This window comes from Brachyhypopomus gauderio, unplaced genomic scaffold (genome assembly GCF_052324685.1).
Source record: "Brachyhypopomus gauderio isolate BG-103 unplaced genomic scaffold, BGAUD_0.2 sc118, whole genome shotgun sequence".
NCBI classification, from domain to species: domain Eukaryota; kingdom Metazoa; phylum Chordata; class Actinopteri; order Gymnotiformes; family Hypopomidae; genus Brachyhypopomus; species Brachyhypopomus gauderio.
In genome coordinates, this window is record NW_027506939.1 from 136,860 (window position 1) to 163,309 (window position 26,450).

At 42.9% G+C, this 26,450-nt stretch overlaps 1 protein-coding gene and 1 pseudogene across 2 annotated transcripts in view; one reads left to right on the plus strand and one right to left on the minus strand.

Annotated features, from left to right (window-relative positions):
- Nucleotides 1-4,798, minus strand: part of zfpm1 (zinc finger protein, FOG family member 1) — a 69,458-nt gene extending 64,660 nt beyond the window's left edge. Inside the window, exon 1 of the mRNA XM_076993626.1 lies at nt 4,373-4,798. Within this exon, the coding sequence (XP_076849741.1) occupies nt 4,373-4,412 (40 nt within the window). The 5' untranslated portion in view covers nt 4,413-4,798. The remainder of the gene's footprint in view (nt 1-4,372) is intronic.
- A 5,284-nt stretch (nt 4,799-10,082) lies between these two features.
- On the plus strand, nt 10,083-26,209 carry LOC143497981 (uncharacterized; annotated as a pseudogene). Its single transcript, XR_013125934.1, has 13 exons — nt 10,083-10,298; nt 21,772-23,049; nt 23,138-23,277; nt 23,371-23,575; nt 23,711-23,815; nt 23,897-24,090; nt 24,186-24,322; nt 24,410-25,064; nt 25,159-25,239; nt 25,336-25,430; nt 25,512-25,631; nt 25,714-25,761; nt 26,126-26,209. The product of XR_013125934.1 is annotated as an uncharacterized LOC143497981 (transcript).
- Nucleotides 26,210-26,450: the final 241 nt, after the last annotated feature.

Genomic DNA, 26,450 nt, shown 5'->3' on the forward strand with positions numbered 1-26,450 from the left:
TATTTACACCAGGACGATAGCTATCTATCAAAGCTCCTTTCGAGGAAATACACAAGTCACATACTGAGAATATATTTTTCTTTCTTCTGTCCTCACTCCCACACAAGCAAGGCTGGTTCACAGCTGCTCCTAGCTTCCTGTGACCCACACTCATACGTCTCATCACCAATGTACATTAAGAAATCAATCATTTGTTCTTAATCGTGCTTTCAGACGCTGCTCATTCTGAGAGTGTAGCCAACGGCATAACAACTTTCAGCTTTCATTGACATAAAAAGACAAACAAAAACCAATCCGTCAGGATTTAATAACTTCGGCGAATCAACATCAGATTCACACTGCTGACATCATGGTCTAATTTCCTTTTTAATTTCTATACGTGGCTAAGAGCGGAATATTTTTCTTTTACTGTCCAAAAAAAAAAAAAAAAGCTCTCCAGAGATAATCAAATAAAACTCCGCCACATCTCAATGGTATCTTATACAGGATCTACAGTGAGTAATATGTGGAATTAGTTTTAATTAAATTAGTCGACTCTTATGGTTGTTAGGAGAAAAACACAGGGGCGGGAACAAGGAGGGAACAAGCAAGGCAAAGGGAAGGAAGGAGAGATGTATTCACACCTATCATCTAATTATACAACAACATTAATCACATTAAGGCTGGAACTGATTGCTGGGTCCAGAGCCTGCTGCTTCCCTGTATGGCTTTGTTATTGCTGCACAGTCCTAGCTCCTGCCTGCGCCGGCCTGATAACAACTCTTATCACTCTTGGCAATCTCTATCTGCACCAAAGATCAGCCCCCGGGCCTTATCAAAAGTTCACATCGAGCTAAAAGCAGAACAAAGCAGAAAACTCCCCCACACACACAAGGACACACACACACACACACACAAACATACACACAGAGACACACACAAAAACCACCAAGGAGCTACGCTCTGAGTGTATGTGTGCGTGTTTTTGTGTGCGTGTATTAATGAGTGCGCATGTTCGTAGTCACTGTATATGTGTGTGTGCGTGTGTGTGTGTTTTCAGTGTGAAAGATCTCACTTTATTTAACATGATGTTTTTGGCAGGATATTAGATTAACCCTCATGTCAAGTGACCCCACAAAGCTGAACCTGACAACAGAAAAGCAGCAGAGAAGAGTTTCAGCAATAACAGGAACTGCAGATATAATCGCACGTCCACACTTTCAAAAGAGCCAACTCGAAAGGCGACCGTGTGCTGGCTACTCAAACAAGTGGGCACCGTCTGTGGATCAGCCGGTCACTACTAACTCAAACGCACATCAGCCTCTGACGTCAAACAGCAGGAGGTCATGCATTATGGATGTTGACCTCGAAGCCTGGTACAGTGATGTCAGCCAGTGCAGAGTTGCTGCAATCTTCTACCATCTCTTCACCCTTATCTCCACACCCATCAGCTCAGCTGCCTTATCTGCCCTTACAATCACACTGGGGGAGAAGCTTTTAAAACCCAGAATACATCCATCCGCCATTTCTGTATTCCTGCCTCTCCCACCAAGTCTTATCTTTTCTGCCATCCTATTTTGCTCTTATCTGCTCCTCTCTCTCTCTCTCTCTCTCTCTCTCTCTCTCTCTTTAACTTATCTAAAGATAAAACCAGCCAGTCCCAAACAACAACACAAACACGACAAAGACGAGAATGCAGCAGCCAAATGCAATTATAATGCCAATTCCGTCCCCTGCAATCGCTTCCATCGGTCTCACGCTATCGTCGTGGAGATCGCCGCCTTGACTATCTGGTCTCCCATCTCAACCACCAAATACAAGGCCAGGAATCCAGGCCTGTTGGGCCACATGCTTATCGCCCCATCTAGGGAGGGGTGTGTTATCTATCAGAGCAATCTTCACTGCTGGGAGAATGACGCACAAAAGGCGCATACACATATTTCCTCTGAACACTGGCTTCCATGATACCAGATACTTTAGTTTGAGGCCTGGATGGTAATACCCCCCCCCCCCCCATGCCACCCCACACCCTCACAAAGAGGTGTTGCCAAACAGAGCAATCACACATTATTAATGACTGTTTGTTTTGCTGATTGTCTTTCTGAGGAAAAAAAGGCCATGATGTAATCATTCACTAAAGGGTAGAGAGGCATCATGGGATTGGTCTTCTGCTCTCCGTCTGTTGTGGGATTCAGGAGACACGAGGATTTGACTGACCGTTATATAGAGGGGACGGGTGTGCTGAAGTCAAGACTGCCTCGGACCTCCCTCCATTATACAGAGGGAATATAGAGTCAGATATATATAGAGTCAGACTGCCTCAGACCTCCCTCCATTATATAGAGGGAATATAGAGTCAGATATATATAGAGTCAGACTGCCTCAGACCTCCCTCTGTTATATAGAGGGAATATAGTCAGATATATATAGAGTCAGACTGCCTTAGACCTCCCTCTGTTATATAGAGGGAATATATAGTCAGATATATATAGAGTCAGACTGCCTCAGACCTCCCTCTGTTATATAGAGGGAATATAGAGTCAGATATATATAGAGTCAGACTGCCTCAGACCTCCCTTCGTGACACCTGCCTGTGACCTCTGTGGAAGAACTGCACCTCTGGAGTGAGGTGTGGATAGTTTAAATAAAGAAAGGTTCTCTCATGGACATGTCACTCACTTCTGTTTATCTGTGAGTGAACGTAAAATCAGGCTTATAACAACAGCTTATAACAGCAACTATAACAACAGCTTATGACAACAGCTGCATTACCTAGTCATCTTCCAGTCTCTATCTCACTTATGTCATGAAGGTATTTTGTAAAGTTTATAAGCATTTTTCTATTGGCGAGCACTGACCACAAGAGTTTTTTCCACGCCTTACCTACAATGGGTGTTCAGATAGCACAGCAAACACAGATAAAGTCACTGCATGAAACAACACAGATCGCATAAAGGAGCCCTACAGTAAATAAGACATGAACATGTCAATTAACACCACCACTTCAGGGTCCTGGCATGACTGCCCAGCGATGCAGTGTTGCGGTAGCTTAAACAAATCGTGCTACCGCCTTTACGCTCGGTGCTACGAACGAACACTGCCTTATCAGGCCAGTTTTCTTTCCTTTTCAAGAGTCGCTTTCTGCTTTTGACTCACATTAATATTTATTTTTGAGCAGCCCTTTCAAACTCAACCTCCAAGATATTGCTACTGTGTTTATCACTTCAAAGCATCTCTTCTGGATGGAGAACCGAAACAGTGCCTGGCACCAGAGCAAAACGACTTTTCAGCACTGCTGATTCTTTTGAGAGAGGGAGAGCAACAGAGAGAGGGGGGGAGAAGTAGAGGGAGAGAGCGAGAGAACGACAGACAGGGTGGTGCTGTTGTACTATATTTTATTTTTATAGCATAATTGTATCAACTGCACGATCTGAGAATTCCGATAAACCTTTGCACATGTGCAAACAGGAAGAACTTGTCAACCACAAGCCAATCAACTGGAAGGACGTATAAAGAAGTCTGATTCGAGCGGCGCCTGAACATTAAAGAGTTAAAAGGGTAGATGAAAAAAGATCCAATTGTAATCCGCTATCAGCCAGAGAGATCAGCTGCGCGCGCTATCTGACGCCCGATCTCTGGAAGGCGAAGTGAAAAGCCGGGGGAAAATGCATCGCCAGCCTTGCTGCAGCTACAGACAGAAAACAAATAAAAAGATCCAATTTTAATCCTTATCTCGACTGAGATCGGATCGCTGTTTATCTGAACTCACATCATCTTTTTCAGAGAACAGTGACGTTTCCACAACAGAATTAAACAGGAAACAACGGTTATACTTCAGTTGGCAACGGAACGTTTAAAAAAGAGCAGGCGAAATATGTTTTATTGTGTACACCCAATAAAACCCTCTTGAAAAAAATCACTTAGTTGAATTAGTTGAACGTATTTTTCAAAATGATGTCCGTCAGCGTTGGTTAGAGTGAGAACTAAATCACAAGACTCGTTGGTCATGTTTTCAAAACAATGTTGATATTCACTGTAATTGTTAGTACATTGATTACGCGATTTATAACTTGTTTACAGCACGTGCAGCGCCACTGGCCGAGTTTTGTTAATATGTCTCGTTTTAAAAATATAAGCGTGTAGTATCAACGAGCATGTTAGAATAAGTTAACTGCGCTCGTTACGCACGCGGCTGGAGGAGCGCTGGTGTCTCAAACACTTGGCAGTTTCCAAGAAATACTCGTGCGACAAGGTATCGCTTTATCCCACAACAGATTGAACACAATTGCATAAAGTCCCCGAAACATATTACTATTAACTAGTTTCCTGGTTTTGACATGGTGTTAAATGCCAATGAATCAGCGGAGGATATTAATTTAAACTTTGCGCTTACGTTTGATCTGGCGGGGCTTGCTCTGTTTTCTTCGGGACATGGTCGGCGGACGCAAAGTGATCGGTTGGCGGAGAGCTAAGAGCACTGGATCGCAGCTCGTTCCTCGTCCGGAGATACCTGCATGACCTGTACTTTGATGTTCTCAGCTGAGTTAGCTACCTGTGGCCGCCTGAGCTTTAGTTACTTTTCGTCGTCTGGATGAGCGGTCTTCTGTTTTCCACACGGCGCGCGCTGTATCGTTACCCGTGCCACAACCTCGCGAATCCTTCTTTTACTGTTCAAATGTATCACTACGGGAGGAAAACAACAAACCTACAGCCTTTTTTGCATTCGTCAATATCAACTTAGCCGCCGCGCTAGCGAAAGAGCAATTCTCAATGGAGCTTGTAGGACAGACATATGAACCAGCGGGGCTGATATGCAGGGCCACGCCCCCGTAACGCCTCCTGCGTATGATGCGATGCCGCGCGCTCCTCACTGCGCTCGCGCTGACGAGCAGCTATAACTTCCAAAGCAATGTAATGTGATGTCGGATTGATAGGTTAGTCAGGTGCGTGAAGTTAGCCTGGTCATTTTAGTCAGTGTGAAATCGTTCTTTTTTACCCGGGCCAATTTTGATTGCTTTTGTAATATTAAATGTGACTAATGAAATGATGGTTCAATATTTTAGTTGCCCCGTCTGTCATTTATGTAAAGGGGGATTTGTATTTGTTATGTTTGTTGAATCACCTTAACTGCTTGATTTTTTATTTCCTTTTTCTACAGGAAAGCTTCACTAGAACATTCCATTCCCAGAAACGATTTGTGCTCATAAAGTTTTTCCACATCTGTCAGCCAATCGCTTTCTTAAAAAAACCCACTGCAAATAGAATAAAACTAGTTTCTACTAGTTTATACTAATCATGACTGTTTACATAGGCGACGTCCTTTACAAAGGTATGAGTACATAACACCATGGGCGTGGTAGTGGGGGGAAAAGTGGACCTGACTACCCAGGGCCCGAGTAGGGAGAGGGGCCCACTTTGCTCATGTGCCTCGTTTATTGGCATTTATAGGGGCCCACTGACATTGAGAGTGTACAGGGCCCAGAATTTGCTGCTACACCCCTGCATAACACTGTGCTATTACGAAAGGAAATCAACAGAAGTAACACAGTTCGGGCGAATTCTGCATGTTTAGTCTGTGCATTTAGCATGTCCCTTGAACTAAAAAGCAAACTCGCTGCTTCCATCTAGTGACCAAAGCATAATTGTTCCCTATATATAATATTGTAATGTTGTTCGTGTTATAAAACTGTAATGACCTTGCGAGGCATGCAGTCACGACCGTGAACAAACTGAAGCAAAATAGTGAACTAAAGCCGAATTTTAAGTTACCTCGAGATTAACTCATTATGGTCTCGCGCGTAAATAACAGTGGTTGCTCGAGGACACGAGCCGCTGACAGGACACCTCACACATGCCCAGATTAAACAGGTCTGACCTAACTTTTTTTTCAGCGGGACATGGTAAACATTAAAGGTCGCACAGCTGTTCTGGACAGTGTTGTGATGTCAACGTGATATCAATAATTCCTTGGTCCTCCTGAGTTGGTATGATGTTGGGATATCAATGGTTACGATTAATTCTCTTTAACGTTCGTCACTTTTACCATAATTTGATTTCTATTTTTTTCTTTATTTTTTGCTTATATCACTCATCATGTGGTTTTTAATTTTAAAAAATCCAACATTACCTCGAAATTTGCCCGTTGTCTGCAGCGTTGGATTTTCTAATTTACTGGAAATCAAAGACTTTGATGCGCAAAGTGCGTGCGTGCGCGCTTGTGGTTGGGCGTGTGATTGATCATTTCTTCACACAGACGCTGTACTACAATAGAACGCCACTAGATGGCAGTGTGCATCAACAGATGGTCATTTCTTTAGTTTCTGAGATACAGGTAGACGTTAGACATTTGATCCCTTATCCCACTTTAATCCCTTAATGATCACTTCATTTCACTTCGATTAGTGTGCAGTACGCATGTAATGTACTTGAATGATGTCATCTGAAGTAGGTGAGACAGGAATTGAGTGGTCCTTCTACACATGGACGTAGTTTTGATTTCATAAGTGGGGGGGACACAACCTGGGGTGGCGAACTGTTGAGCGGGGGGAGGGGGGGGGGTGGTTGAATGAAAATTGTTGAGCGCTGTGAACAAAAATTGTTGAGCGGGGGGGGGGGGAGCTCGGAGCTGCATGATCCTAGTGCTAGATTTGTCGCTATTTGGATATTGTTTTTTTAACCGTTAAAAAGTGGGGGGGACATGACTTCGTCGCTACTTAAATATTTGGTTTTAACTGTAAAAACTGGGGGGGACCAAAACCGGCTTTTGAAAAAGTGGGGGGGACATGTCCCCCCCGTCCCCCCCCAAAACTACGTCCGTGCTTCTACACTGCATTTAGTACCCCCATACTCAAGTAGCGGCCCGCGGGCCTGGTGGCTATCTATTTATGGCCCACGAGCTGATTTGAAAAGTGTTTTTTTTTTAGGAATCTTTTTTTTCAATCGCGCTATCCGCTCTTATTTTGAAATCGCGCACCGCGATCTCAAGACGATGCCGGGGCTTTGCCTTTATGGCAACAACAAACGACCCCCCCCCCCTCCCCGTCGGTTCACGTTCGCTATAACCCACCCCCCCCCCCCCCCCCCCCCCCCGTAACCGGCCCCGTCAGTGATTGAAAAAATAAGATGTGGCCCGTCATAATTTCTATTTGAGTACCCCAGTATGTAATGCATTATTTACTTGGCTTTCTCAGCAGTTCACCTTACAACAGCTTAGCACAGGCTTTCTCCAAGTCGATCTTGTAATGTATTGTAGTCAAGTCGGTCAACCAGGTAATAATGAAGCAGGAGTTGCTTATTATCATTAGGAGCAGGGGCGGATCTACCGGGGTGGCATAGGGTGAAAATGCCACCCTAAAAGAAAGCCTTGCCACCCCTGCTGCCACCCCAGTTGGCAGCAACGAATTAAAAGGAAAGTTATGGGCAATTCGACATTTACGAGGGCGCTATTTCGCAGTTTCAGTTAGTTTCAGTTCACAGGCACGAGCGCTTTACGAATGCTGCGTAAGCTACGCCGACGCGCTTTCTTTTCTCGTTTTGCTGCTGTCCACGAGCCAAAATATGAGAGATGCGTGTATTTACATTTTATGTCGTCTGTTAACAAGAATGTTTCATTACAACATTTTTACACGTGACGACTGGAGTAAAGTCAGCCAATAGATACGCCTGACAATAGCAAACTTTTCATAAGTAAGTTATGTAAGCTGCTGTCATTTGGACCTCATTCCGAATGGTAATTATACACTTCTGAATAAAATGTTTAAATATAGTCTACTAAAACGTTTTTAAAACGATCTTTTAATATTTTTGAAGATACATTAAAGTCACAGATCCAGTTGGCAGCTGTCAGAATGGGTGACCCCTATGCCACGGTCAGTCTGTCCACTCCATTCATGAATGTTTTTCTTTGGCTAACAGGTGTAGGGATGGTAAGTCACCTGAAAACATTTGGTTGGGTTTTAACTAGTTTGTATGGGGATGGACAGCAGTCACATATTTAGACAGCAGCCATCAGAATCGGTGACCCCTATTCCAAAGTGCACTTGTCCATTCCATTCATAATTTTTTTTTTCTGTCTAATAAGGTGACGGGATGGTAGGTCACCAGGAAAGACATGGCTGTTTTCAAAATGATTATAGGTGGAAATTCAGTGGGGTCACATATTAAGAACTGGTGACCCCATACCAAGGTACATCTGTCACATCTACCATGGAAACACATCACCCACTGTGACTCCACAATAGCAGAAAGCAGTGATAGCAAAAACGTTTTAGTAGACTATATTTAAACATTTTATTCAGAAGTGTATAATTACCATTCGGAATGAGGTCCAAATGACAGCAGCTTACATAACTTACTTATGAAAAGTTTGCTATTGTCAGGCGTATGTATTGGCTGACTTTACTCCTGTCGTCACGTGTAAAAATGTTGTAATGAAACATTCTTGTTAACAGACGACATAAAATGTAAATACACGCATCTCTCATATTTTGGTTCGTGGACAGCAGCAAAACGAGAAAAGAAAGCGCGTCGGCGTAGCTTACGCAGCATTCGTAAAGCGCTCGTGCCTGTGAACTGAAACTGCGAAATAGCGCCCTCTGCGGTCACAAAATTCGACGGTCGCAGAATTCGGTGTAACACCGGCTCCGGCTGCAGTGAAACCAGCGAGAACGTCAGAGCGGCAAAAGACTGATTTGTTTGGAAAACAAACGCGAAGTGGCGCAAAGCAAGGGAACCATGGAGGTATTCCAGAAAGCGGTTTAAGTGTCTAGCTCAGGGTATGTTAACTCTGAGTTCACTAAAACCCAGAGTTTTCTGTTCCAGATAGCGGTGGCAGTTGCTATAGCAACTTACGCTCTGAAGCTAACCTGGGGGTATTCCAGAAAGCGGGTTTAACAAACTCTAAACTTAACCCTGAACATACTCAGAGTTTTTGGTTCCAAAACGGTTGATCGGAGTTAAAGTAATCAGGGTCGCTCAACTCTGAGTAGGTTTTTTTGTAAGTCGCTTTTGTAAGTCGCTTTTGTAAGTCGCTCTGGATGAGCGTCTGCTAAATGTCATAAATGTAAATGTAAATGTAGGTTGACCCAGACAGAAGCGCGTTCACGCGTAACTATATAAGGCATTCTTAATGGAACGCAGATAAATAGGATTTATCATGGACTTAAACGCGAAAATCAGCCGAGCATCGTATTTCACACCACTGTAGCTTGAAGTATTAATGACTGCGTATGCAGAATATTTAGATATTATTATACGTAAATGTAATACTGCGGTAGCTGCTAGAGAAAGGCAGTCAGCATGTCAAAAAAATTGCCAACAGAGTTAATAAGTGAGTGAAAATGATATTTTTATATTTAGCAGAAGGGTGTGATTATATTATATTCTCCACATTTATAATACTGTATTGAGTTTTTAAATATTTTTTTAATTGAACACTTACTAATTCCAGGTCTAATCTGAGTGGTGTGAAACACACATGGCATCAGATAAAAATGAAGTATAAGAATATAGTACAAAGTGGTATGGTTGTACATAACTATATCTTATTCTTAAAATATATTCTAAAATATATTTACAGGAAAAATGAAATAATGAAACATTACAGTGAATTTGACTGTAATGTATATTAAAATGTTACAGGGTGGATGGCAGGGGCGGACTGGGGAGAAAAAGTGGCCCGGGAGTTCCTGACAGACTGGCCCACTAATAAATAAATAAATAAATAAATAAATAAATGTGTGTGTGTGTGTATATATATATACTGTATATGAATCTATACATGGCACGTAGTGTATATGACCGCGTTTATTGTCATATGGACAATATTAATTCCAGCAATAATATGATTACAAAGCCACATAGTGGCTTTTAAATAGTCCATCATAAGACCACCAAACAAGTTGTTTTACGCAAAGTGCATCCTAAAGAACAACCTACAACTCTAACGTGGGTATTTCTTCCTCTTACCTATTTGTGGTGGTTAGTTTTAATCTAAGAATTTCAATAGCTTAAAAAAAAAAAAAAAAAGGTGCTCTGGAACCTTTAAGACCGCCACTTGCGTCCGTGTTAACCGTGTAGAGGTAATTTGTACATGGTGCCTTAGACGTTGCAGAGGCGACAGCAGTACATTTAAAATAACATATTATCTACAATTTAAACTGCTGTATGTTTTCGTAGGGCGGCCCGGATTTTCTGGGACAAGTTGTTTTTTTTTTCTGATCTCCGCTGCATACCGTCAGTCCGCATCAGCTGGCCCAGTCTGCGGCCCGGTCCAACTCGTTCATGTGTTTACTGGATCAGTCCGCGGCCGCGCTGAGCAGGTTAGTCTGACTGGAGCGGGGGAGGTAATAACACCGTTAAACAGCAGCGTGACTACGGGCCGCAGTGCGCGGCAATGGCTCCTCCACGGGCCGAGTTAAACCACCGGCGGCCCACCGGGGAAATCCCCGGTAGCAATGTATGCCAGTCCGCCCCTGGTGGATGGTGGGGTGGGGTGGGTGGTGGTGCATGATTTAATGTGGAAAGCAGTGATTGAAGATGGAGTCTCTGACAACTCCACCATTTCTGTTGTCACCCACATGCATGTGTAAGTGTTGGCTTCCGTGAAAGGTGGTTAGATCACTCTTGGCTAGAAAAGAAAACTGGATGGAGACGGATTTCAAATATGGAGTGCTGTTTATTTGCTACAGGCTACCCGGCTCTCCCGTTTCTCTCTACTTTCGTTTTTCCCATGCACTCCCTCTCAACACAGACCATGTGACTCCTTCAACCAATCACAAAGCAGAACAGATTATTTACATGAAAACGAAACATTATTTGTTTGTACTACTAGAACCTAAATTAAATTATATATATCTTAGAACTAATAAATCTTTTTAACTACATTATAACAAATAGAAAGCTTACACATGTAAGGTTCCTCATCTGTGGGCATGTCAGAGATGGTAGGCAGTCACTCTTCCTGGATGGTTGCAATGTTGTGTAATACCACATATGCCATTATTATGTGGCACGCCCTATCAGGGGTAACTCTGAACCTCTTTAGGCACTGGAACCTGGCCTCGAGGATTCCTAGGGTCATTTCAATTCTTGCCCTGGTTTTGCTGTGGGCCTGATTGTAGCGGGACTGTGGTCCATGGTGCAGGACCTGAATAGGGAGTCATAAGATATAGGACAGGCAGGGATACCCTCTGTCTCCATGAAGGAGGCTGTCATAGTGTCCTATATCGCAACTAGGGTTTGCAATGATTTAACTATTACACTGCATGTGAACAACTAGCAAAACTACCACAGGCCTACCCTGTTCAGATTTGTTGTATAGTGTGGAATCATACACGGATCCTGGCCATCTGGCTTCAACATTTGTGATGAGGTGGAAAGCATCACATATGATCTTGATGGGAACGGTCAGTTACAATAGCTACGTTATTTTTGTTACCATTAAAGATAAGTACGTTATTCATTAAGGATTATAAAGGTTAGTACCTGTACATTAATGCTATGGATGGATATTCTGTTTATGTAATCGCCTTCATGTGGTGCTGTAATAGGTAGCATATGTAGGTTCCATCAATGCAGCCAGTCACTCTAAGAAATCCTTAAAAATGTAAATGGAATGAAGTTCGTTATATATTGCTTCTCCTTTGCTTAATTTCTTTATTGTCCGTGTGAATTAAAGACAAACCAACGATGCTGTGGAATTCCTCTTTGATGTCCATAACTGGCTTATGCCCAGGAAACACCACAAAACTGGGCACTAGTCATTTTAATGCCAGACGTACTTTTCGGACAGACCGATATACAGTAGCTTTGCTGACAGATTCCGCATCTCCTACACTATAAAGAAAACTTCCACTAGCAAAAAAACAAAGAGCGATGTATAACAATCTGGAGAGAATTTAGGGCTGATCCGTGATGTGTAATATTTGAAATGTGACGCTTAATAATGTTATTGATGTAAGTAATGGATTGTGCTGAAAAATGATAACGTTCATTAAAAAATAATCCGAAAATGATAGTAGGCCTATGTCTATTCTGTCAGGGCTGGCTCGAATGCCACGCCTTCTACCTCCACAAGAGGCACCCGAGTCAGTCCTAGACTGAATCGGCGCAATCAGCAATGATCCGGAAACGTTTTGATCATGCCGGTACGTTGTCAGCCCTTCTCTGCTTTCTCTGGTTTTGCTTTTCGTTGTAAGGTGTCTCGCCACCTTAATCTCTCACTTACCTATACTTATTCGAGTCTCTATCTCCTGCGCCGCTTACTGGCCCATCTCAAGTTTTCCTCCAGCTATCTCTCTTCCTATCGGTTACTCCTACTCTTATTTTGGGGAAGGGTTTTGTTTTGTTGCGGCGTTCGCCTGCTTCCAGTCTTCCCCTGGTGTCCTTAGTTCCTTTGTCACGCATTGAAGTTATTCCGCGTTCTTTCCGTTGTCTTTGTTATTTCCTCTCCCGTGTGTTCACGGTTTTGTTTATTTTTACGCGTCGAGTTTTCCGCGTCCTTTTAGTTTCATTTTCACGCGTTGAGTTTATTCCACGTCCTTTAAGTTTTGTTTTTATGTTTGCCTGTGTGCATGTTTTCTGCACACTGAAAGCTGCAGTCACCAACCAAGGGCTAATGCTAGACAACCATGATCAAGCGCTCCGACAGATCATGGAGCATTTAAATAAGGTGGCTGCAACGTTACAGAAGCTGAGTAATTCACCTCCTATAAACCCAGTTGAAGCACCTGCTGCCGCGGTTCACTCCGAACTGTTGTTACCACCCCCAGCTCGCTACTCGGGGGATCCGATGGATGTAGGGGTTTTTTATTGCAATGCACTTTAGCATTCGAACAGCAACCCTCACGCTTCCCTACTGAACGCGCCAAAATAGCCTATGTGATAGCTTTACTCTCTGACAAGGCATTAGCCTGGGCCACACCCATATGGGAAATACAGACCGAGGCATGTTCCACATATGAGCATTTTTCCAATGCAATGAGGAGTGCGTTTTATCACCCGTTTATCAGGGGGAGTTATAGGTCCTCATCTGTTGCGATTACGACAGGGTAAACTGTCTGTGGCAGATTACTCACTCGAGTTCAGGAAGCTGGCCTCAGAGAGTGGATGGAGTCCGGAAGCTCTCATGTCCATTTACCAGGAAGGGTTGTCTGAGGAACTTAAGGACGAGTTGACACTCCATGATCCCCCTGCTGATCTCGACACGCTAGCACTCACCGTGCGCCTTGATAACCGGTGTCGGGAACGTAGATGTGCTAAAAGGTTACAGCATTGTGACATGACACCTATGGTTGAAGTCATGCATGCCTCTGACTTGCATGTAGCTAACACTGATCCACAACCTGTGCAGTTAGGACATTCACTCCTGTCTCAACAGGAAAGACAGGCGCGCCTCCACGAGGGCAGGTGTCTGTACTGTGGTGGAAAGGGTCACCAACGCACCGGGTGCCCTATACTACAGATAAAAGGGGCTACCCCGCTAGTAGGGGGCTCTGGCGGGTTCTGTTTCAAGTTCTCCTGGAAATAGACTATACTTCCATGTTTCTCTGTCCTGGTGAGGGTCGGAGAAGAAACTCATGTTGGCCTTCATTGATTCAGGCGCAGCTGCCAGTTTCATTGATGTCTCCCTTGTGAAAGAGTTGGGGATACCTTTAGTTGACCTCGACAGGCCTCTCGCTGTTGCCGCCGTTGACGGACGTGCCTTGAGTTCCAGAGGAATAGCCCGACAGACAATACCGATAGAGATGAACGTAGGAGGGCATACCGAACATATTACTTTTTACGTCATTAGTGCCCCTCATATGCGTCTTATCCTAGGGTTTCCCTGGTTGCAACGTCATAACCCGGAGGTTGACTGGCTCTCCTGCAGTATTAAGAATTGGGAAACGGTCATGCCTGAAGAAACCCCTTGGCTCTACTAACGACCACCTCCCAGATCCTGTGAACCTGTCTCAGGTCCCCACAGAATACCATGACCTCAGTGAAGTGTTTAGCAAGCAAAAAGCCAGCTTCCTCCCTCCTCACAGGGCTTATGACATAGCTATAGAACTGCTACCCGGGGCTAGCCCACCTAGGGGCCGTCTCTTTTCACTGGCCGCCCCGGAACGCAGAGCTATGGAGGACTATATAAGAGAGGCGCTCGCTGCAAGTTTTATTCGGCCCTCTACGTCACCTGCCAGTGCAGGCTTCTTTTTTGTGGGGAAAAAAGACGGGGGGTTAAGGCCGTGCATTGATTATTGCGGACTGAACAAGGTGACCGCGAAAGACCGTCATCCGCTACCCCTTATGGCCACGGCTTTTGAGGCACTCCAACAAGCTGCTGTTTTCACGAAATTAGATCTTTGTAGTGCGTACAACCTAGAAACATCTTGTTCCTTTTTCATTTTTAAATCAACGCTTAATAAAATACCGAAAGGTCAAAGTGTACCATGTCACAGACTATAACCAATCAGCGCTCAGTAAGAGATTAAGATTTGTACGCTAAATGGCTGAGAATCTGACATGGCTGCAACAAATGGCTGTCCCTAACACCCCTGGCCTTATATAGCCCAATTGTTTGAATTCCTCGAAAAGAAAAATGATTCGTATTCCTCCTCTGCATTCCGAAGAACACATCGCTGTCATTTATGAACTCGCCGTCAAACTTGAAAAAACACATCGAGGTAAATTCGCCATTAGATGAGTACTACCAACAGGGTGGTTTATATACAGGGTTCCCACACCTTGGTTAACATAAAATTCAAGGACCTTTAAATGACTTTCCAGGACCAACTTCCTCAAATTCAAGGACCTCACCTGGCAGAATTTACCTACTGTTATCCCTGAATATGTTATCAAAAAACAATGTTAATACAATGCAAATTCAAAAGACTGAATGTCATTTCAAGACAGGCATCTTGAAACTTTCTGTGCATGACATTAAGCGCTGATTCAACGAAAACACTCACACTCAACATGACTTGCAATTTAACAATGCACCTGTGAGAAGGTGACATTCATGTAAAGCGGCTACACAAGTTTTTAAATCTACTTAATGAAGAGTAATATGAATTTAATTCATTCATAAAGAGAAAAGAATGCTTTTAACCACTCCTCTTAGTGAATGTGGTATTTTGCTAAAAGTACGACTACATTTATGGCATCAAAAATCTGAACTTAAGTTTTCTGCATAAAGTAAAATGGTATCAAAAGAAAGAATGTTAAGTTTGAGATTAATCCAGTTTCTAGTGTCCATGCAAAAACTTTGTGAATATTGACATGAAAAAACAAATGCTCCTGGAATTCATCTTCTGACTTACAAAAGGCACATGAATCCATGTGCCTTTTCATGAATCTTCTTTCAAGAAACATGGCTACAGGATATATCTTATTTATTATTTTGAAATGAGTCTCTTTTACTTTAGAAAATATGGGCCATTTGACAAGCCATTGTGGTTTTCTAATTTGTATTAGGATGTTTCTTGAAAGAATATCTATTATATCTTTTGTCTCATACCATCAGTGATAATCTTGTTATTACACTTGAAGTCAAGTAAGTTACAGTCATTCACTTTTAACACAGGCATCGAAACAGTCAACTCGGAATATAAAATGACATTTTTGATTAATTTAATCAATGCTAAATTAATCACTTTGCAGACTTTCTTAAAATCTTTATAACAACTATCACATCAGATCATATTTTTCAACAAAAGGATGAGAAATTTAAAACATCATGACAATGTTTTTCATAGCAATCTTTTCTAAATATTGACTTCCTTACCAACTGTGCCCTATTATTCCTTGATTGCGGTCTTCATCCATGTGAAATTTCAAACCCCCTAAAATATTCAAGGACCTTCAAGGACGGCTGTCTTTTATGACTGTTTTCAAAAACTTTCCAGGGCCTTGAACTTATTTTTTCAGATTCACAAACTTTGAAGGATTTCAAGGACCCGTGGGAACCCTGTATATACCCCGGTTAATTATATCACATTTAAATACACTACATTTAATAGATGCTTTTATCCAAAGCAGTGTGCTAGTACCCAAATTGCAATCTGTGGAGATGCTAAGCGCCAGTTTAACACTGGAGACTCCCACATCAAACGTTAACACCGGGGACACATACACGCAAATTTGGCCAAGCGAAGCGGATTTCGCAATTCATTCCTATGAGGGAGGCGAAGGCAAGCAAATATGAGCGAGGCGAAGTAAAATTATTAAAATTATTATTAAAATTATTATTATCAGGGTTGGGGGGGGCGGGGCGGCGGCGAGTGTAAATTGTTGGACACAAATTAATTATTATATCGCGATTGATCGATCGCCAGTGGTTGGCACCAGAGCGAACTAGTAACTCATTGAATCATAGATATGGAGAGGATTTAGTGCCAATTGGAAAAGTAATCAGTACTAGGCAAAAATGGAAATGCAATCCACAAAATGCATTGCTTTTCCATACAAACATGTAGAATACGTGCCAAAATGAAATGCAAAAGCACTATTACATTACATTTCAATGCACTTTATCTCTTTATTGAAAAACAATACACACGAATTTGCATTCAAAACCAAAACGCTGAATTTGTGCCAGAATTGCATATAATACAGCTCAAAATGTAATCACGGCACAGAGGTATTGCTTTTCACCGTACGGTATTTCAGACATAAATGTCTCCTTTAAATGTAATGATCACGAGATTGATTTAAACACTGATGTGATGAAAACATGCCACAATGAAAAGTAAAAGCTCCAGTGTGTGTGGATTTGTATTTAAAGAAACGCTGAATTTGTGCCAGAAGCAATAGCGTCTGGCTGCAGACCTCCAGTGGGAGGCTCGCAGCAATCTGGGACTCACCTCACGTGTGGGGACGTAAATGACGTTCACACTACGTATGCGTGTATACGTAAGCATAGGTGTGCGCTGCTTACAGAAAGAATCTCGGCTCGGACGCTTCGCACGAGAGTTTGCTTTCTTCTGTGGAGTCACGGTAAGTTATACAAGATCAAGAACGTTAGCTAAATAACAGGCGTAACTATGGAAATAAATAACATAGATTGCCTTAATGCAGGGTGGGAAAATCACGACAATTTAGATAAGGTTGGCTTTTTTGTTTACTACGTTGTGAAACTATGTAGCCGGCTAAGCTAACAGTGTTTATCAATGTAGCGCCGGACCAGAATAAGATTGTTTTACATATATAAGGAGGCGTTGTACTTTTGCATAAAATTATAACTCCGTAATCATGGAGGAAAGCGGATTCTTCGTTACTCTCCCAAGCAACGCTTCGAAAGACATACATCCCGATAACAGAATTTCGTGCTACGGGACGCATTTCTTAAAACCTATAGAGTTGTCTGGTGAGTGGGAGGTAGCTCTCACAGAGGTGCAATATCCTAACACGTGGTTCAATCTGCACGAGAAGAATGGCGAGGAACCTACCTTTGTAGTTAGAAGGGTAGACGGTGTGAGCACAAAGTTTTTTATACCACAAGGGTATTATGATGATATATACCTCATCAACTTAGTTCATTGAGAACTCGTTTTGTCCTAAATAGATACTGCGGTCATGTGGTCAGAGGTGAACCAGTATAGCCAGTGTGTATTTTATTTCAAACAATTAACACCCTTAATATTTATTTATTTATTCTGTGTTTTGGCTTTTTTTTATTTATTGGTGTATCTGTATATAATTTTATTCATATATTTCCACAATTCTGCATTTATTTATTTATACTTATGTCATTTTTGGTCCTCCATAATAATGGACATGACCAAGTTAAACAGCCAGATTTGACCATTGTAGACCATCTACTAGCTACCAGGAGTCTTTAGCTGCATTTTTCAGCAGGAATATGCATAGTTAAAGACATTACTTTAGCACCATTTGTCATATTTATTACTGTTGAACTGCACCTTAAACATTGCAGATTTAAATACTGTAAGCTATACATTTTAAAGTGGTTTGAGATGTTTGAAACATCAATTTAATAAATAAATTAATAAATGTACTGTTTACAGAAATTCTTTAATAAAAAGCAACCTTCAGATTTGACAGCAAATAAGAAATGAGAACAGTGATAAACAGTTGTAAAGTTAATAGAAATGTATTTATTTATTTGGTTTATATGGTTTTTGTCTTGTTGTTTTATATAGATGCACAAATCGATTTTCAAGGCAGGATCCCTGCCAGTGCTGGAGACATGCCAGAGTTGCTGCCGTTATGTTCATTGTTGTAACGATCTGCGCTGGGCAGAACAGGGAGGCGGACACAAACGCTGAGGAGAGCGAGATTTATTAAAGGAAATTCCATTGACAGAGTCGAAATACCGGGCGCAGGTCATATCGGGAAGGCAGTCCATACATGAAATATACACTAGCATGACAACGGGCACCGGAAACAACAAGGCAGACTAACTAAGGGAGAACAGGCAAAACACACGGGAGACGGATAACACAAAAGCGCAAACTTACGAACAGCAGGATAGACAAGGCACAGGTTTGAACAAAAAGACCGATACAGACATGGGAGACACAGGGACTAATATACACAGGACTTAACAAGACACAGCTGACAAGGATCAAGACACGGGCGTGGTGAACAGACAGAGACCGGGGCAACAAACAAGCAAGGCGGGGTTAGGGGCACGGAATAACAGAAAACACGAGGAACAGACATTGGAGTGACAGCTAGGAGAGGGGGGGTAGCCCTACGTGACAGTACCCCCCCTCAAAGCGTGCCACTCCGGGGCACGCAAGGGCAGACAGGATAGGGACACTGACCAGGACAGGACAGGGAACTACGGTACACAGCAAGGGACAGCAGACACAGGACAGACCAGAGGGACAGGACACGGGACCTCGGGCATGGCAGGGACAAAGACAGAAGACGTGGAGACTGGCCAAGAGCTGGGCTGGGGTATAGCAGGACAGGGGACACAATGAAACTGGACAGGGCCAGGACGAGGCACGGGAGCAGGACAGGACAGGACTGGGGACAGACACTGGAGCGGGGACAGGGCAGAGGTAAACACTGAGGCAAACACGGCTTGGACGACGGAGACCGGGACAGGAACGAAGTGGGTCACGACTTGGGGAACAGACATGGGGACAGGGACAGAGATGACACCACAGGAAACAGACACAGGAACAGGAACACAGACCTTGATGGACACAACCACGGGGACGGGAACCAACACAAAACCAGGGACAGGACATGGGAGCAAGGGGAACACGGGCAAGGAAACATAAGAGGCACCAAGTCCGTGCCCAATAGAGGGCAGCACAGTCTCTGGGGGAACAGGAGGGGACCGCTGGCGGGCAGCGGGAACAGGCGGGGTCCGCTGGCGGGCAGCGGGAACAGGCGGGGTCCGCTGGCGGGCAGCGGGAACAGGCGGGGTCCGCTGGCGGGCAGCGGGAACAGGCAGGGTCCGCTGGCGGGCAGCGGGAACAGGCAGGGTCCGCTGGCGGGCAGCGGGAACAGGCAGGGTCCGCTGGCGGGCAGCGGGAACAGGAACCGGCGTGGTCTGCCGACGGGCAGCGGGGACAGGAACCGGCGTGGACGACCCCTCCTGGGTCGCGAGGACAGGAACTGGCGGGGTCTGCCGACGGGCAGCGGGAACTGGTCGCTGAGGTGAGGAGATGCGCTCAGGGGGCGTGTCCGCCAAGCCGACGTCCTCGGGGGGCGGAGCCGCCAAGCCGACGTCCTCGGGGGGCGGAGCCGCCAAGCCGACGTCCTCGGGGGGCGGAGCCGCCAAGCCGACGTCCTCGGGGGGCGTGTCCACCAAGCCAACGTCCTCGGGGGGGGTGACCGCCATACCGACGTGCTTGGGGGGCGTGACCGCCATGCCGACGTGGCCAGTACTCCCACCCCAAAAAATACTTGGGGGTGTCGTGAGGAGTAGCTGGCGGGATCAGCGGCGGTAGGTCCCCTTCCTCAGGGTCCTGGGTGAGCCTGGAAGAGTACACAGACACACAAGCCCCTCGGTGGCTCTCTCTGCGATGGCTCCGCCTCCTCCGAGACGTCGGGAGCTCGCAGAAGCCAGTGAGAGCCAACCGAGGGTTAAGCAAACGCTTGTCAGTGCACTCAATCCGTCTGCCCGCGACTTGTGCTACAGGTTTCTCCTCCCTATAGTGATCACCAAGCCGGGCAGACACGTAGCGCTCAACAGGAGTCTCGACGCGAAAGCCAGTCGAAACCGAAAGTGACTGAGCTTTCGTTGGTGCGCGTCGAGACTTCCGTGTTCCCACAGTGCCAGGAGAATTTCTGTCTCTGGTTCGTTCGCGCTGCGATATCGGAGAGTTGAACTGGACCGAACCAGCCAACATCTCATCGCAGCGATTAAACTCACCAGAGTCTCGCTCCCTCGCTGTGTCCTTGTAAGATCAGTCTTTATGTAATAATCTGCGCTGGGCAGAACAGGGAGGCGGACACAAACACTGAGGAGAGCGAGATTTATTAAAGGAAATTCCATTGACAGAGTCGAAATACCGGGCGCAGGTCATATCGGGAAGGCAGTCCATACATGAAATATACACTGACATGACAACGGGCACGGGAAACAACAAGGCAAACTAACTAAGGGAGAACAGGCAAAACACACGGGAGACGGATAACACAAAAGCGCAAACTTACGAACAGCAGGATAGACAAGGCACAGGTTTGAACAAAAAGACCGATACAGACATGGGAGACACAGGGACTTACACAGGACTTAACAAGACACAGCTGACAAGGATCAAGACACGGGCGTGGTGAACAGACAGAGACCGGGGCAACAAACAAGCAAGGCGGGGTTAGGGGCACGGAATAACAGAAAACACGAGGAACAGACATTGGAGTGACAGCTAGGAGGAGGGGGGGGGGGGGGGGGGGGGTGTAGCCCTACGTGACAATTGTCCTCTATGTCCGACCAGAATGTTCAAACCTTCTAGGCTCTCTAGGACATTAAGACTAGGGGTGGGCATAGATTAATTTTTTTAATCTAGATTAATCTCACTGAAATCTTGAAATTAATCTAGATTAATCTATATTAAAGTGGCTCATATGCATGCTACCCAAGTAATTACTAAAAGTCCGTTTTTGAGATAGGGTTTCTTAATACAGAGGGTGCATTAGACCAGGGGCTCATCTCCTGTTTCCAAAATGCATCAATGACTGCTTGAGGAAGCTGTTCTACTTTGATACTTGAAGAAAAAAAAACATGCTCAATAAAATGTAGGCTACTCATGTTCAACGGTTTATTCAGTTAAACATGAATTTGTAAGCCTACATACTGTACATTAAATAACATGTTTATTCAGCTAAACATGATATTTGAAATGTAAGCCAACATTTAGTACATTTAACCTCACGGACGTAATTTTCAAAAGTCAGTTTTGGTCCTCTGCAGTTTTAACGGTTAAAAAGAAATATTTAAATAGCGACGAATCTAGCGCTAGGACCTTGCAGAAAACGACCCCTCCGAGCTCTGCTCCGGTAACGCTTTACGTTCCTAAAAATGAATTTTCCATGAAGCAAACCTGGCGATTTTGTGTTTCAACTATCAAGTTGAAAGTCATCATAGTTTGCTTACCCATTTTGACCCAGTTCCCAACCCAACTTTAAGAATAGATTAACGGCGATAATTTTTATATCGCCCGATAAGAGTATCAAATTAACGACCGCCGTTAACGCCACTAGTTAAGACACATTGAAGTGCATATAAAAAATGCATTGGATTTCGAAGGTACCTCATTCCCATGTTCATTTACACAGATATTACATAATCTGTCACTGTGTTTGCTAATCTCTATCTTGTTTTTGTAGGATACAAAATATGCAAATGCAATTTGGATTGCAGACCCCAAGGGCATTTCCACTGCCCACAGTGTTCAAAGACAATCATAAGAAGGGAGAGTATGATTGTTCACCTTAAGTCCTGCTGCAAGACACGTTCTGCTACTCATCTTTATATGAAGACTGAGGCACCATCTTCAGTAAAACAGATGCCAGCACCAGCTACTGTACCACATCATGTTTCCGCTCCTCCTCCACTGTTGGAACCAAGATCAGATCAATCCCATCCACCTCTACATTTGGCACAAAATAGCACTTTTCCAGAGTCGCCCAGCTTAAGTGCACAAAGGCCACCAAAAGTACAGTGTCCTTTTTGCTCTTTAGAACTGCTTCATAAAAAATTGCCTGCACACATTTCTAGAATCCATGGGGACTCTAAAAAAGACATTACTAAGGTCTCACATCTTTACAGTGTTTGCATCGATGCCACTAATGGCATATCTGCAGTCCAAAGAGCCAGACATGAATTTTCAGTGCCTATACATGCACAGAAGAAAACATGGGGGAAAATGCAGAATGTTGAATGTGAATTAGAAGTGTGCAAGCAGTTTCAACTTTTGGCATGGAGAAGTGGATTGACATTTAGTGATTGTGAACGTATACGTTCACTGGAGTACTGCACTGACACTGCAGCTGAAGATGTCCTTCAAGCAGATGTTCTTGAAGAAATGGTGCAATGTAAGATATTTGGTGAATCCAGGAAGATTTCATGTCTGAATAGGCAAAAAGCAGCACTAAAAGCTCATGTTCCTTTTTCTGTAAAAGTACAATGTAGAGGATCTGCAACAAACATTTGTCTATCTATTTGTGAACCACAAAGAAAACATTACAGTCGTTTCGGCAGAGTCATGGTGACCTATAACACAGACACTAACACTTGGCATTGTCCATGTGCCAAGCCAAGAGTTTCATGTATCCACAAAAGCATTGGGAAATGGCATTTGTTTCGAACAAAAAAAGACTTATTCAAGAGTACAAGTGCAGCTTCCCCTCATGAAACATCAGGATCAGTCTATCCACTAATCAAGACCAACTTGGAACATGTTGTGCAGTACATTTACAAAGAGAAGAAAATTCCAGCACACCTTCCAGCTGAACTTTTGAGATCAAAACCACTGTCTGAGTATCCCACAGAGCTAATTCCAGTGGAAACAAGATGTATATTTTGCACAGGACATCCCTGTTTGGAGAAACCCACAGTGATTACAGATCATGCCAGAATAGTGGGCCTTGGTGGAATCGTTGAGAGTAGGTGAAGTTTTACATCTAAATAATTATTTAAATGCAGATGAGTCAATTAATCATGATTTCTCTTTTTTTTCATATTCTTCTTTAGATGTGTCAACCTTTTTTAGGACATGCCCTCAGTGTCACATGGTATACCGATATCAGGAGTGGCAGGCAGGACTGCACAATTTTAATGACCATACTGTTCTAACTTTAGAGCTGTGCATCTACCTTCAACACAATTTGCAGGTTCATGTCGTATTTCTTTTTAATCTGAGAGATGTATTTGTGTCTTTTAATTTATATTTTATGTGCACTTCACTGCCATCTTTCTTGTTTTAGAATCATGTTTCTGTTTCACGGGCCATAAATTCATTGGAAGGATTACGTGAAGTAAAGTTTCCTTCAAGGGACACCATTCTTCATGCATACTGCCAGTTTGAGGCCATGACGAGCCATGATTATGTATATTCATGTATCAACTGTGGCTATTATCCACCTGTTATGATCATGGACCTCCACAAAAAAGGAGTATTCAGCATGGCCGGTAAAATTAAATCTTCATTTGGTTCTCTTACACATTATCTGATATGCCACTTGCACAGAAGAAGTGTTACCTTGGAACACAAAATAATATGTAGATGAATAAAACAAGCTTGTGTAATATTTTTTCTTGTTGCAGTAAGTGACATCAAGGATCCTCCTGAGCAGTTTAAAGGAGAGCACGACATTGAAGAGTTCTGGGACTCAGTTAGTTTGGAAATGATTGCACGTGGTTTTGTACAAAGTAATGACATTTAATGCATTTTCACTTTTACTTGTTTGTTTTAAATGTGTTCTCCGTGCTAAAACAAATCTTTTTTTGTAGGCCGTGCAAAAAATCTGCTAGCCGTCCATCCTAGTGTTGATAGATGAGCTCCATGGATTGGAAGACATACAAGGAAGTCTGACAAAGTACTGAACACTGAATACCAGAAACTGTCCTCTGCCAAATCCACAGCAGAAAGTGAATTGGTTATGGTAACTGAGGAGAGGCTTGTGGATGAATTGAGAAAACAGAAGGTATTTTTCCATTTTTTAAATTTTATTTTTAAGTGTGCAACAATGTCAAAATACATAATGTACTTAATTTTGGATTAACGTTTCATTTGTTAAAGGTTGGCATTGTCCGAAAGCTGTGTAAAGCATGCAAGGTTGATACGAAAGGATCAAGACCTTATTTTGAGACTCCGTCATGAAATGAAAAATAGACACACCTATGACAAAGTCTTCCAGAAAATTTGGGGTGCCTCTGGTAACTGTTTTATTTATTTATTTATTTATAGAGGGATATATAAAAAAATTATAATATGTTGTCATTATTTTTGTTATATTTTTATAGGTGGCTGGGCTGTTATTGCATGCCCCCATGGCATTGTATACAGCCTAAAATTCAATTTGAGGGCAGTTTCCTCGGGACTTTGCTGATCTTCTCATGTCATGGAAGCACCTTCCTAATATATCAGTGTATGACTTTGCCCGTGGTCTCACCACTCACACCAACTTGCGGTTTCCTGATATAATGCCCTTTCAGCCAAACGAAGGGAGACTGGCAGAATGTACCCCTGAGAATATCACAACAGCTCAAAAAGGAAAACTCGAAGTATCCCTGTCATGGTTACTTGAAAAGAAAGTGAATCCAAACCCTGAAAGCCATCCTACAACTGGATCCTCCTGCCATTTTGCTCTGTATGATAAATTTCATGAAACCAACACCAAGGATCAACGGGATATACTGAGAAGGATTAACTTCGTACCAGAACTGCAGGGATGGCTAAACAGTCAGGTGGTTGAGCAGCTTTTTGGAGTCATGAAGAGAAACAACTATTTTCTAAACAACAAGGCACCATCAACACACATTTTTATGATGAGGAACATAATTCACCATCGAAACACTGGTACAAACAAGCAACTTTTGGAGCAGCAACTGCAAAAAGGCCTTAAAGTCCACCACATGAACAACATTGTCCTGAATGAAGTAGAACAAGCTGTGTTGAGTGAGTACAAAATTGTTTATATTATACAGTGGAAAGAAATGTGTCAGCATGTGATATAAAGTGCTACTATATCTATATTTTTGTCTCTTGACAGATGAGACCTTTCTGTCATCTATTGGTCATTGCTCCACTGATTTGCTGCAGGAAAGCTCTTTTTGGTCTTCGTCTGACATGGGTATGCAATAGTATTTTTTTGCTGAATTAGTTTTCTTTTTATATTTTTAATGTGTTCTTATGAACATTGTGATTAATTATGTTGCTGCACCATCAGAAAATGTCCAGTGTGGATTGCAGTGTGAAGCACTCACAAAATTTGGCAACATAAAAGCCTGGACACTGGGAAATCACCCAAGTCAAGAGAAACTGGTATGGGTAAATTTAACTTTATCTTGTTAATAACCGAAACAGAGGTTGCAAACATGAACTAATACATGTTTTTGTGTCCAGCTGTCCTATGTCCTGGACACTGAAAGGCCAGCAAATAAGCTCATAGTCAGGGTTGGAAAAACCTGTTTGACAAGGGGAGACTTTCTGACCTTAGGCTTGTCCCAAGACATGGAGTCCACCGTGAGTAGACTCAACTGAACGTTTACAACAGTCTATATATATATTTTTGTACTTTGTTTGCACATTTTTTTTTCTTTTTCAGATTGGAAATTGCTGTTTTGAGCTCATAAAGGAAATTGCCAAATCATACGTAAGTGTAACTTCTATTATCCTGGATTTTTTCAATGGAGAAACAATATACTGATATACAATGTACTGATATAATCTCCTAGGGGAAAGACATTTTCATTGTTACCACAGAAACACAAAACTCAAGTTATCTATTTATTCAGCCTCTTTTTAACTAAAATAATGGTGCAGGGCTTCAAAATCTTCGTTATTGTGAAGATTTTCAATTTAACAGTAAAGATTGAGGCAGTCTTATTCAGCAGCTTATGCTCCCAGATTATGGAATGATTATGGAATGATCTCCCTACTGACATCAGACTGTCAACATCAGTTCATGTTTTTAAGAAACGTTTAAAGACTCACTTTTACTCTCTTGCTTTTTGCAGAATATGAATATTTATTTTGACAGCTGCTACATTGATTCGCCTGTGTTTTGATTACTTTTATTACATTTTTATTTTGTTTTTTTATTGATCTTCTTGTCTGTAAAGCACTTTGTGAGCTGCTCTAGAAAAGTGCTATATAAATAAAGATTACTTACTTACTTACTTACTTATTCATTCTTTATACATCTATAGCTATTTAACTGTTAAATTCGACAAAGCAAGCAGTTATGACCTGCAATTACGGCTACGATATAATGTGTGTGTGTGTATATATATATATATATATATATATATATATATATATATATATATATATATATATATA